The sequence below is a fragment of the Prionailurus viverrinus genome, chromosome B1 (genome assembly GCF_022837055.1).
Source record: "Prionailurus viverrinus isolate Anna chromosome B1, UM_Priviv_1.0, whole genome shotgun sequence".
Classification (NCBI taxonomy): domain Eukaryota; kingdom Metazoa; phylum Chordata; class Mammalia; order Carnivora; family Felidae; genus Prionailurus; species Prionailurus viverrinus.
The window spans coordinates 59,181,875-59,194,994 of record NC_062564.1 but is presented as its reverse complement, the minus strand read 5'-3'; the positions used below and the strand labels follow the sequence as shown (position 1 = coordinate 59,194,994).

The 13,120-nt window shown below is 35.1% G+C and overlaps 1 protein-coding gene across 6 annotated transcripts in view; it reads right to left on the bottom strand.

Moving 5' to 3' along the window:
• Window positions 1–13,120, bottom strand: part of NEK1 (NIMA related kinase 1) — a 248,558-nt gene that overhangs the window by 26,219 nt on the left and 209,219 nt on the right. For all 6 annotated transcript variants that reach the window (XM_047856749.1, XM_047856753.1, XM_047856750.1 and 3 more), the window contains 2 exons: window positions 4,987–5,138; window positions 1,581–1,789 (listed from right to left, as the gene is read on the bottom strand). In XM_047856749.1, the coding sequence (XP_047712705.1) occupies window positions 1,581–1,789; window positions 4,987–5,138 (361 nt within the window). The remainder of the gene's footprint in view (window positions 1–1,580; window positions 1,790–4,986; window positions 5,139–13,120) is intronic.

The window sequence follows — 13,120 nt, the reverse complement described above, 5'->3', positions numbered from 1 at the left end:
TATCATTATAATTATTGCCATTTATATAGGAAATCAGTGTATATGTAAATCTTTTTTTTTTTAAATTTTTTTTTTAACGTTTATTTATTTTTGAGACAGAGAGAGACAGAGCATGAATGGGGGAGGGTCAGAGAGAGAGGGAGACACAGAATGTGAAACAGGCTCCAGGCTCTGAGCCGTCAGCACAGAGCCCGACGCGGGGCTCGAACTCACGGACCTCGAGATCATGACCTGAGCCGAAGTCGGATGCTCAACCGGCTGAGCCACCCAGGCGCCCCTGTAAATCTGTCTGAACAAGAATGTTACTTTGGGATGGGGCACCTGGGTGGCTCAGTCAGTTAGAGTTCCACTCTTGATCTCGACTCAGGTCATGATCTCACAGTTGGTGCAATTGAGCCCTGCATCGAGCGTTACACTGGGCTCTGTGCTGACAGCGTGGAGACTACTGGAGATTCCTTCTCTCCTTCTCTATCTCCCCCTCCCTTGCTGGTGTGCACACATGGTCTCTCTCTCTCTCAAAAACAAATAAAAACAAACTTAAAAAAAAAAAGAGGAATGTTACTTTGGGAATCTTTTATAGACATAAACAGTAAACTAGAATAAAAACATTCTAACTGAGTAAAAAATAAAAAAAGCATACCCATATGTTCTGTACTGAGGCAACCAACCCTAACCACTGTTTTTAAAAAGTTGATATTAAACATGGGCCAAAGCATGAAAAAGCACGCAGGAGGCAGATGACTTATGCCACATATCATAAAACTTTAGTAAAGCACTTAGAAAATACAAATGCTATCTATGTTTTATGTCATGTATATGTCCAAGACACTTGGAAATAGTCTAGTAAAAGACAAAATTACTGAAGAATTGTTCCTTTTCACATTAGCTCTTCTTCCCAAATAAACATAATATAGTTCTTGATTACACAGATTTTCTATGTATCTTGGGGGTAATGCTATCAACAAACAACAATTTAAAAAAAAAGTGTCAACGTTTTAAAAACTGTTTTTAGTATTAGCCTTGCTGGTTAACCACTGTATGTGGAAGCTCTTTGTAAAATATAAAGTGCTAGAAAACTAGGCTATTATCTTTAGTACTAGAAAAATAAGTCAAGGAAGATAAGAAAACAATGAAAATGCTTCAAAAGCATTTCTTCTTTTTTAAAATTTATTTATTTTGAGAGAGACAAGAGAGTGCAAGCTGGGAAGAGGCAGAGAGAGGGAGAGACAAAATCCCAAGCAGGCTCTGCACCGTCAGCACAGAGCCCGATGTGGGGCTCGTACTCACGAACCCGTGAGATCATGACCTGAGCCTAGATCAAGAGTCAGACACTTAACCAACTGAGCCACCCAGGCACCCTGCTTCAAAAGCATTTCTAAAATTTAACGGGAAAGAAATGGAACAAATGTATATGGACATTTGTGTGAGAAGAAAAGGCATGAATAAAGTCAGAGACACAGAAGCATACTTCAGTTTTATTTAAAGTTGGAAATGGTTCGTATCAGATAACAGAAAAATATATTCTACTTGAAATAATTGTATACACTGAAAAAGAAAGGTCCATGATCATGAGCACGTACCCGAATGCCATTCTTCATTTAGGGCACTTTCACTGCTGGGATTGTCATCCTCATCTGCTACATCTGTCCCATTTGCAGTCTGCTCTATGTCACTGTTTTTTAAGATGGATTCTTCCTCCTCACTGTATTCTTCTCCAGGTTGTTCCCTAAGTAACTGTTCCATAGAGGCCTGAAGCTCCTGTAAATCTGTGTCAGTTTCTTCAAATACACTGAAATTTTGAAAGATTAAAGTAAACGTTACCAAAAGGTTACCTTATTTTGAAATTTTACTTCAATTTACATGTGCTCCTTTCTACTTAAAAGTACTAATAGTGGATAAAAAGAAATCTGAAAAAACCTACATAGGTAAAAGTAAATGAGGACTGATACAATTATAAAATACAGCACATGGTACATATTCTGGAATACATAAGCCCGAAGATGACTTGTGTGATCCTGAGTGCCGAAAGAGAATTATAAAACTGTCAATGTTATTCACTGCTTAAATTTTGAAAGAATGTTTCAGTGTTTTAAAAGGCCAGACTAAAGAGATTTTTCACTTGCTTTCAAAAAAAATACTTAATATTCAAATATTTTTCTTCTATGTAATTTTGAAAATTCAGCAGAATATTCACATGGATGTATAATGGTAGTATCCTATATGAAAGGCTTTTCATATAAACATTCATCGGACATTTGAACTTTTAGAAATGAAAATACTTATGGAATTTTACATTCAGGTTCACAGGATGATCTAGTGAATAAAAATAGTCACCAGAAATCTTATCTTTACATGTTTATCCTTGAAAACATTTCTAAAATACATAGCAAGTAAACTTTACCACATAATTAGAATATATTAGCCATAATAATCTTTGCTAGATTATCTTATTTCCAAGGCATTGCTCAAGATATTAATTTTATTTTCATGGGATTAAAGATGCTGGAACTAATTAATTTAGGCCAATAATACCTTACTTTTATATAGTACTTTAGTTTATTCTACTTAGTTTATTTATTCAGTTTTATTCTATTACTAAAATTTTACCTACATATAACTCACTTTAGAGACATGGAAACTGAATCAAAGTGCTTATAAGTCTTGCACAAGGCTATACACTCAACTGCACAGTCAATAAATAGCACAGAAAGGATTGAAATCTCACCACTTCTATAATACCCCCAAAACATACTCACTGACTTTATTTCTCTTATGATTTGCCTCTTAGATATATGAGATCTTCTGAAAGAGGTTATGTACCCACGTTGAGGATTTCATCCACTAGAAAAGCTGATTTAAGTTTAGATTCCAATCAAATAAACAAGTATTTACTGAAGAGCTAAAATATAAATGGTATTATGCAAGATCTTAAATAAATTTTCCATTAATGGAAAAAGAAAATAATCTTTTAATGTAGAAATATCTTTAGTTTTTATTTATGTGTACAAACTTCTACACTTTGTAGCAGGTATAGAAAAGCATAGCACCTCATTAGAACGAGAAAGAGAGTATATCTAATCTTTTGGCTCATCCTACTATTTTCATTTAACTTAGTATTTCATTAAAAGACTAACATAGCATGCACATCCACTATGTACCATTGTAACAATGAGTAAACATTAATCTGTTGATTAAATCTTCTAGTGGCCAGCCTGGAGGAATTAGTACCCTCCACAGATGGTATTAAAAGTCAGTGGGCCTGCTAAGTCTGCCATTATAAGAAAAGTATAAGACTAACATCTTTTTTGGAAGAAGCACTCAAAAATTTGTCTTATATATATTTTTAAATGTGGCCCTGAATTCACTTTTTAGATTTTCTTATTATATGACCTTGAGTGAAGTTTGAATAACAACAAAAAGAAATGTTTTTTTCCCAAGGAAAACATTAAGTGAAATTTCCTGGTATGCACTAACCTACTTTTAAAAATAGCTTAGTTCAGCACTCTCAACAATAGTCAAATTATGGAAACAGCCTAAATGTCCATCAACTGATGAAAGGATAAAGAAATTGTGGTTTATATACACAATGGAGTACTACATGGCAATGAGAAAGAACGAAATATGGCCCTTTGTAGCAACATGGATGGAACTGGAGAGTGTTACACTAAGTGAAATAAGCCATACAGAGAAAGACAGACACCATATGGTTTCACTCTCATGTGGATCCTGAGAAACTTAACAGAAACCCATGGGGGAGGGGAAGGAAAAAAAAAAAAGAGGTTAGAGTGGAAGAGAGCCAAAGCAATAAGAGACTCTTAAAAACTGAGAACAAACTGAGGGTTGATGGGGGGTGGGAGGGTGGGTGATGGGTATCGAGGAGGGCACCTTTTGGGATGAGCACTGGGTGTTATATGGAAACCAATTTGACAATAAACTTCATATATTGAAAATAAATAAATAAATAAATAAATATCTTTAAAAAATAAAAAAAATAGCTTAGTTTTCAATTTTTTATTTTATTTTTTTAACTTGGTTTTCAAAATTTTAAATTAATATTAAAAGCTTCTAACTTAAATTTTAAAATTCTGTCATCAACTAGTAGTTAAAAGAACACAAGTCACAAACAAGCTATTGTGGCAGTCAGATTAAAACAATGGTGATTTTAGAGACACCTAGGTGGTTCAGTTGGTTGGGCAACCGACTCTTGGTTTCTGCTCAGGTCATGATATCATTCATGGTTTTTGAGATCAAGTCCTGCATCAAGCTCCGCACTGACAGTGCAGAGTAACATAGGAGGTCTTACTTGTTGCAAAGAGGATGGAAAAAGATTACTGTCTAAGGGGCTATCACTTCCCATAGTTCTCAGAAGTGTTGGTTAAATTTCTCTTGGATTCTAGATTCCCTGTGGATCATGAAGAAAGGAATTTTGGGAAAGCAATTAAATGTATGTGCACATACATATGCAAATAAAACAACTAGTCTACCTGCTAACTCTCCACTGCCATAGTTTTGAAATCATACATGGCAGGAGAGAGATATAGAGGCTTTCTGGTCTTTTCCCTGGTGAACTGTAGAATAGTACATATTTCACAATTTCCCACTTCAATCCCTGTATCATGTGGCATTAAACTGTTAAATAATCATCACCCTAATATTCATTCATTTAAGCAAAATTTATTACACATGTACCCCATGGCCAAGTCAAGGTCCTACATGTTCAATAGTGAATAAGACAGACAGCACACATAGAAATCATTTTCTTATATTCTTCAAAGTGAGAGTAAGTCATTATATTACTTAGAGGCAACTATACATGTCAAAACTTGCATGACTGTACTTTAAAAATGCTGTATAAAGGTAAAGAAGTAGTGAAAAAATCAGTTATAGATCATTTTTTAAAACTGCCTAGGTGAGTCACATCTCTAGAACTCCTATAAACTCAAAAATTCTGTTAGTGCTAGTATTTGTTAATGACATCATGCTCACATGTCTTCAGAATCAGAAGGTCCTTCTTTAATATGCTCATCTTCAATTTCATCTATTTCAAGATTGTCTTGACATACATCTCCTACAGTGGGAACATCCATCAGTGTTCTGAACAATTTTGAGAGATCTGGAAGTGAACATGTCCTCAACATCTAAAAAAGTTAACAGACTTCTTAGTAGGAGTGAGATCATTAGAAAATAAAAATGAGATAAAAAAATTAGAAAGTTAGAGCTAATACTAATTTTTTATTTTTATATCATATATTTAGAGCTAGAAGCTCCAGAGGTGACTTGTCCAAGGTTAGAACCTAATTCTCTTGAATTTCAGCTCTGTATTTTTTTCAGTGAGGAAACTAAATTTTCAAGTTATGCCTGGGTTTCAACACACAAGGATTCACTTAAGTCATCGTTCAAAGGCAGGGAGAGGTGCTTACTTGGGGCATGCCCAGGGAATGGAATTAGAAATCTGTCAGAAATCAGGCAGTGCCAGAACCTGCTAATTTGCTCCTTCTCATTCAGGACCTATACTGTCACTCTTTTACTGTATCTCTGCTAAGTCTTCCTCTCACACTTTCCCATGGCCAATCCTCCCCGTATATCTTTCCCAAATCCTGGACTGAGTTAGTTTGAAGCTTGGCAAAGCACCATCACACATAAATTGGTGGCCCTTTGTATCATTTATCCTAGGAGCTGTTGGCTGGGCCACATTGGTTAAACAAGGAACTTCACATTAGTGCAAAACAAACAAACAAACAAAAAACAAAACAAACAAAAACCTAACATGGCTTCTCTGAACAATGGACTGTAAATAGAGCCTTTCCTACAAGAAGGCAAGGCTAGAAAGGCAGGTACTTGATGTTCATACTGAAAATCACGTGAGATCACGTGAGAAGAAACTGACTTAAGAAAAAATGCACAGTTGAGGTATTTAAAATTTGAGCTTGTTTGCATAAGACCAGAAATAATAGAAATAGCCTCTGGCCACTAACCTAACAGCAGTTAGAATATGATGGATAGACAGAGCAATGAAACAAATATCTAAATATATAAGTCTCAGAGTTGGGTTAATAACCCTAAAGGAGTCTGTGAGATTTGAAACATAACTCCTAAGGCCCTGGTAAGAATCTACACCAGATTGGAGGCTGTGAAGAAAACACAATGTTTAGCATATTAATGAAAATTTATATTCGTCGCCAATTTTATTGGTACAATCTGTTTTTGAGAATAAAAAAAGGATTGATTTCCATTACTTGAACATAATTTACATATTACAGCACTTGAAAAAAATGGTTATGAACTACAAGATGGTAAGATACGTTGCTTGTCAAAGCACTTAATAATGGTACTGAAAGTATTTCTTTTTCTGAATCTCTCACTGTCAGCAGAATTTATGCTTGACTTGTTTATTATTTTAATGGTTTGAACCCTGTATATTATAAACCAGCGGCATGCAAAATATGCATACAGTAACAGTTTCTCTAGATAGATACAGCATATATGCATTATATACCTAAATTCAAGGGGACTCGACATAAAGATGCGGTATTTTTTAGGCTGAGATAAATTTTAACTCTGGTAAAATAGTCTCAATCCTAGTTTATTCCTTTCACTAGTTAAAATAATTTTCCTAATATGGGAGCCTGGGCGGCTCAATTGTTTAAGCATGTGACTTCAGCTCAGGTCATGATCTCCTGGCTCACAGGTTTGAGCCCCGCATCCAGCATTGTGCTGAAAGTTAAGAGCCCAGGGGCGCCTGGGTGGCTCAGTCGGTTAAGCCTCCGACTTCAGCTCAGGTCACGATCTCACGGTTGGTGAGTTCGAGCCCCGCGTTGGGCTCTGGGCTGATGGCTCAGAGCCTGGAGCCTGCTTCCGATTCTGTGTCTCCCTCTCTCTCTGCCCCTCCCCCGTTCATGCTCTGTCTCTCTCTGTCTCAAAAATAAATAAACGTTAAAAAGTTAAAAAAAAAAAGAAAGAAAGAAAGTTCAGAGACTGAAGCCTGCTTCGGATTCTGTGTCTCCCTCTCTCTGCCCCTCCCCCGTTCACACTGTCTCTCTCTCTCTCAAAAATAAACATTAAAAAAATAATTTTCCTAACTTAATGTAACATAATACAGTTAGAAATTTTAAGAGGTATGTAATTTCACAACTTTCCTCCTGGAATAGATCTATGTACCTTCAATCCAACAGCTTATCTATCCTATATTGAAAACCCTTTATGTTCACAGTCTTCTTTGACAGATTTTTTTAGATGTTTTTGTTTGTTGGTTAAGTTCTTTTTCTCAAAAATGAAGAGAACCACATAAGATAGTGAATAAATTAAGTAGTAAGTATACTAATAATGGAACTCCACATATAATTCTACTTAAAAGAATTCTGTCAACTCACAGTTTCATCTGTAGTATTTTTCAATTAAAATTATGAATTAGCGATACTCTGGTTATAGTACAGAATGGATTATAACGAACATATTTAACTTCTGCATACTAAAATTAAACTGTAACACTGTTTCTTAAAAATAGCTTCTACAAATATATCCTCACTTCAACCCATAAACCAGGTGAAAAGTGGATCTAAAACATTAAAAAATTATGAACATTTAGCAAAGGCAAAAATTATAGACATTATATAATAATTGATATTTTAGCAAATTAAAACAAGACATTTAAGACATATATGCTATTGGTGAATTACACATCAATATCCCCCCCCACTCTCCATTTGCTATAACGAGTAAAGAAATTCTTAATATTTTTATAGAGATTAGTTTTCCACTCTACTCACAGATCAGAAAACTATTGGTGGAACACATCTGGTCTCTCTCCACCCTGTATTCGCCATCCTCTAAAATGAGGGAGGTCTAAAGGGAAGGACAAGTAACTATTCTGTTTGGTAACCTAGACTGTGTTCTTATATAAGTGATAGCATGAGAAGATCACATCTTGAGATGATTTCATTTTGAACTATTACAAATTTACCTTACCTTACTTAATAAATCAAGTCACTCTATTACTACATATGAAAGCTACATAATTTATGAAAGCTACATAATTTACAGTGTTTGTTGTCAGAAATAATACAACCCAGACGATAATATAATTCTAGACCTACTAGAAATAGCTTTTCAAAATGAAAGTGTAACAAAAAGGTTTTTAAATAAACAAAAGAGGAAAAAAAAGTCATCACCAACAGGGCTGCACAAGAATGTTAAAGGAAGTTCTTAAAAGGTGCAGAAGTGATAGATACCAGATAGAAACCTGAATTCTACGCAAAGTAATGAAGAATGTCCGAAATGGTAAATATATAGACTCTCAATTTTTTACTTTCTGTAAAAGATAATGTTTAAAGCAAAAATGATAAAAATTTATTGTGGTGTTTATAACAATATGGACATAATATATACGACAACAATGCCAAAAGGACAGACAAGAGAGTGGAAATGGAAGTATATTGTTAAATAGGTTAAATAAATACTGTGGTATATTAAATATGTTAAATATGTTAAATAAATATAGTGGTATATTAAAGAAAGATTGTAAAAAGCTAAAACTGTATGTTGAAAACTGAGAATTACAACTAAATATTTGAAAAGGTCTATCTTTAAAAGCAAATAGTAGAGATTAAATAAAATGCTAAAAATACTCAATCCAAAAGAAGGGAGAATTAAAGTAAATACAAGAAGAAAAAGTGATGAGACAAATAGAAAACAAATAGCAAAATGGTAGGTTTAAAATTAATCATATCAATAATATATAAAAAATTACATAACAAGTAAATTGTCTAATCACTTTGAATAAAAGAGATTGTCAGGCTGGTTAAAAAGACTTGACTAGGGGCGCCTGGGTGGCGCAGTTGGTTAAGCGTCCGACTTCAGCCAGGTCATGATCTCACGGTCCGTGAGTTCGAGCCCCGCGTCGGGCTCTGGGCTGATGGCTCAGAGCCTGGAGCCTGTTTCCGATTCTGTGTCTCCCTCTCTCTCTGCCCCTCCCCTGTTCATGCTCTGTCTCTCTCTGTCCCAAAAATAAATAAATGTTGAAAAAAAAATTAAAAAAAAAAAAAAAGACTTGACTAGATGATAGCTACAAAAAATCCACTTTACATATAAAATCAGTGTGATTAAAAGTAAAGGATGTAAAATATATATACCTCATAGACATTAATCATCAGAAAGCTGGAATGGCTGTATTAAAATTGGACAAAACAGATTCCAGAACAAAGTGATATGACCAAGAATAAAGAGAGTCATTTCATAACGATTAAAGAGGTCAATTTTTTAAGACTATATAAAGATTATTAACATGCATTAAATTGACTGGAAATTTTAACACTCCTTTCTCAGTAATTGATAAATAAGTAGAAAGACAATTAGCAAGGACACCACTATCAAACAAAAAGGGACACTTCATAACAATAAACCTATCAATTCAATATCCAGAAGATAGCAATACTGAATTTTTATTCACTCAAGAGCAAAGTTTCAAAATACATGGAACAAAAATAGACACAAATGAAAAGACAATTATGCAAGTATAGTTTTTTCAATCTTTTCTCATCAAATGATACAACTAGACAAAATAGAAGATAAAGAAGACTTGAACAACACTAGCAACCAATTTGACTTAATTCTTGACATTTACAAAACATTCCACACAATGATAGAATACACATTCTTTTAAGGAGATCTGTTAGAGTAGAAGCCACCAGTAAAGGAGACTAAAGGGTGATTCATGAGCGCCGAGGAAAATGTGATATAAAGCAAGCCAAGATATAAAAATGATTTTACAAATAAAGTGTATATCAACTCTGTTGGAAGAAAAAAATCAAGAAAGATGAGAGAAAAGGTACAGGGAATTTGGCAATGTATTAGTAACTAATTTGACAAGAGCAGTTTTAATGGAGGAGTGGGATGAAAGTCATATTGGAATGTATTTGGAAGTGGAGACTGCAAAGATACAACATATTGAAGATGTTTGGTTGTAAAGGGAACAGAGAAAAGGGGTGGTAGCTGGAGAAGGACATGTTGTCAAGAGAAGAGAAGTTTGCTAATTATGATGGGACTTACAAGAACATGTATGTTGAGGAAATGATCTACTATAGAGGAAAAAGTTGATACAAGTGTGACCAAAGTAAAGGAGTTAATCCTTGAGAAGGTGAGAGAGGTTAGGATTCAAAGTACAAGGAGAATTTCCTTTAATAATAATAATAAAAAACCACAGGGTTGCCTGGGTGGCTCAGTCTGTTAAGCATCCAACTTGATCTTGGTTCAGGTCATAATCTTGTGATCATCAGACTGAACCAAGGGTCAGGCTCTTTGCTGAGTGTGGAGCCTGCTTGGGATTCTCTCTCTCTCTCTCTCCCTCTCTCTCTGTTCTCTCTCTCTCTCTCTCCCTCTCTCTCTGTCTCTCTCTCTCTCTCTCTCTCCCTCTCTCTCTGTCTCTCTCTCTCTCTGTCTCTCCCTGCCTTGTACACACTCGTGCACGCACTCTCTCTCCCTCTCAAAAATAAACATTAAAAAAAGGTAAGTAGCATAATTAACATTTTTAAAAAAGACTTTTAACAAAAATCCTTGTTAAGAGCTCAAATTATTCCACTTAGTAGACAGATTATCTATACGTTTCAAAATAAATTTTACTTTTTCTCCACATTTCAAGGTGACTATTATGAACACCAAGTATTTACTATTTGGGTCCAGTGATGAACTCTCATGACCTCAAAGATTTAAGGAATAGGGAGGTATGGCCTTCTCTCCTTGCCTTAAATGGCTACAAACTGCTTTGGCTTTCTAGGGTTCTTTCTTGCCCTTCCTCTTACAGTCATTCCCCTACATGAAATCTATTTTGTTGTGCTTACTTCCGAAGCAAGTACTTCTATAGAACTACTAAGGCTGAACTAAGGTCATGAAAGAAAATAAAAAATTAAAATGTATTATGCAAGGAATGTTAACATTTTTTCTTAAGTTTATTTCTTTATTTTGAGAGAGAGGCAGAGCATGCGAGTTGGGGAGAGGCAGAGAGATAAGGAAAGAGAGAGAATCCCAAGCAGGTTCTGCACTGTCAGCATAGAGCCCGACATGGGGCTTGAAACTACGAACCATGAGATCATTACCTGAGCCAAAGTCAAGAGTCAGAGGCTTAACTGACTGAGCACCCAAGCTCTCCAGGAATGTTAACTTTATACACAGAATAAATTATTAAAAATCTCTAGGCTAAAGACAATTAGCTACACACCTTTACTAGAAAGGAAAGTGTATGAATTACATGATAATCCTTCTCTGTTCCACAAGTAGGCCTTATTCTCTAACTCTGAAGATCATAACATTTGTTTTCATAGTTTACATCTTTGAAAGTTTGAATGCTATTAGACAAGTAAGAGAATTTAGCACTCTCTACATTTAAAATAAGATTAAGACAACACTCCATAAAGTAAAAACATATCCAACTGGAAAACTAAATTGAAAATCAAAATGACATATTTAAAAAACAGCCAAGGATGAAAGAATTCAGGCAATTCATTCCTATACAGACCTAAACATATAAAAAATGTCCAACATCAGTGGCAAACACAGAAACACAAATTTTGAAAATACCATCACTCATTCATTAAATACACAATTTTTAAGTGAATGATAACAGTCGGTGCTCTTTAGAGTACAGACTCTCATATACTATTGAGGTATTATTAGCTACTTTTTAATGTTTATTTTATTTGTGTGTGTGTGTGTGTGTGTGTGTGTGTGTGTGTGTGTGTGTGAGAGAGAGAGAGAGAGAGAGAGAGAGAGAGAGAGAGAGAGAAAGTGAGCGAGCACAAGTGGCGGAGGGGTAGAAAGAAGAAGACAGAGGATCCCATGCAGGCTCTGCACTGGCAGCAGAAAGCCCAATGTGGGGCTCAAACTCACGAACTGTGAGATCATGACCTGAGTCAAAGTCAGAGGCTTAACCAACTGAGCCACCCAGGCGACCCCATAATAAGCTATTTCTTAAAGGGAAAATAGGCGGTATACAATATAAACTTTTGAACTCTACTTACAGAAATTTACTTTATGAAAATAACTGTGGCTATTGTCAAAGATACACAGGTAGGTAGTTAAGGCCCAGCAATAAAAATAGATTAGTTTAAAAAATTATATATAGCATAGCAGCACAATGGAATTTATGGTCATTATAGATGATATGAGAGATTATTTGACAACATGGCAAAATGTTATTTTCTAAAAATGCTTATGTATTTATTTTGAGAAAGAGAAAAAGCACACATGAGTGGTGAAGGGACAGAGAGACAGAGAGAGGGAGAACCCCAACCAGGCTTTGCATTGTCAGTAAAGAGCCCAACATGGGGCTCAATCTCATGAACCTTGAGATCATGACCTGAGCCAAAATTAAGGGTTGGTCACTCAACAGACTGAGCAATTCAGGTGCCCATGACAAAATGCAATTTTTATAATAATATAGTTTTCAATAGTAACATTTGTAATAATTTTATAATTATTATTAAACAGAAAAGCAGGTTACAAAAAATATGCCTAATAATCCATTTTGGCAAAAAGTTTTATAAATGTAAAAATTACACATATAAAACGTAATATAACAAAATATGTGACTCCTTTACATTTTAAAATGTTCTATAGAGATACTATTGTAATTTCAAAATAAGAAAAAGATAGCAAGTAAGAAAAGATAAGAGGTTTGAAAATCTTCCGCCAGAAAGTGCATATGAATATCTTATCTATTAGTCTTTCTACATACAAATTAGGCAAATAGTACTTCTGTCCATTTAAGATATATTGCTTGGGGTGCCTGGATGGCTTGGTCAGTTAAGTACCAACTCTTGATTATGGCTCAGGTCATGATCTCACTATCCAGCCCCACGTTGGGCTCTGGGCTGACAGCATAGAGCCTGCTCAGGATTCTCTCTCTTCCTCTCTCTTCCCCTCCCCCATGTGTACACTTGCTCTCTCTCTCTCTCTCAAAATAAATAAACTTAAAAAAAGAAAGGATATATTACTTAAGTTTAGTCTCAGACTAAAAATGGAGGTAGGGTTGTGTAGTGAAGACAGGAGATAATGTAAGAGGGTGTAAGAGAGATTTTCTGCTTAAATAAAAGTAGACCCTATAAAAAGAATCCTGAACAAGGAGCCAAAG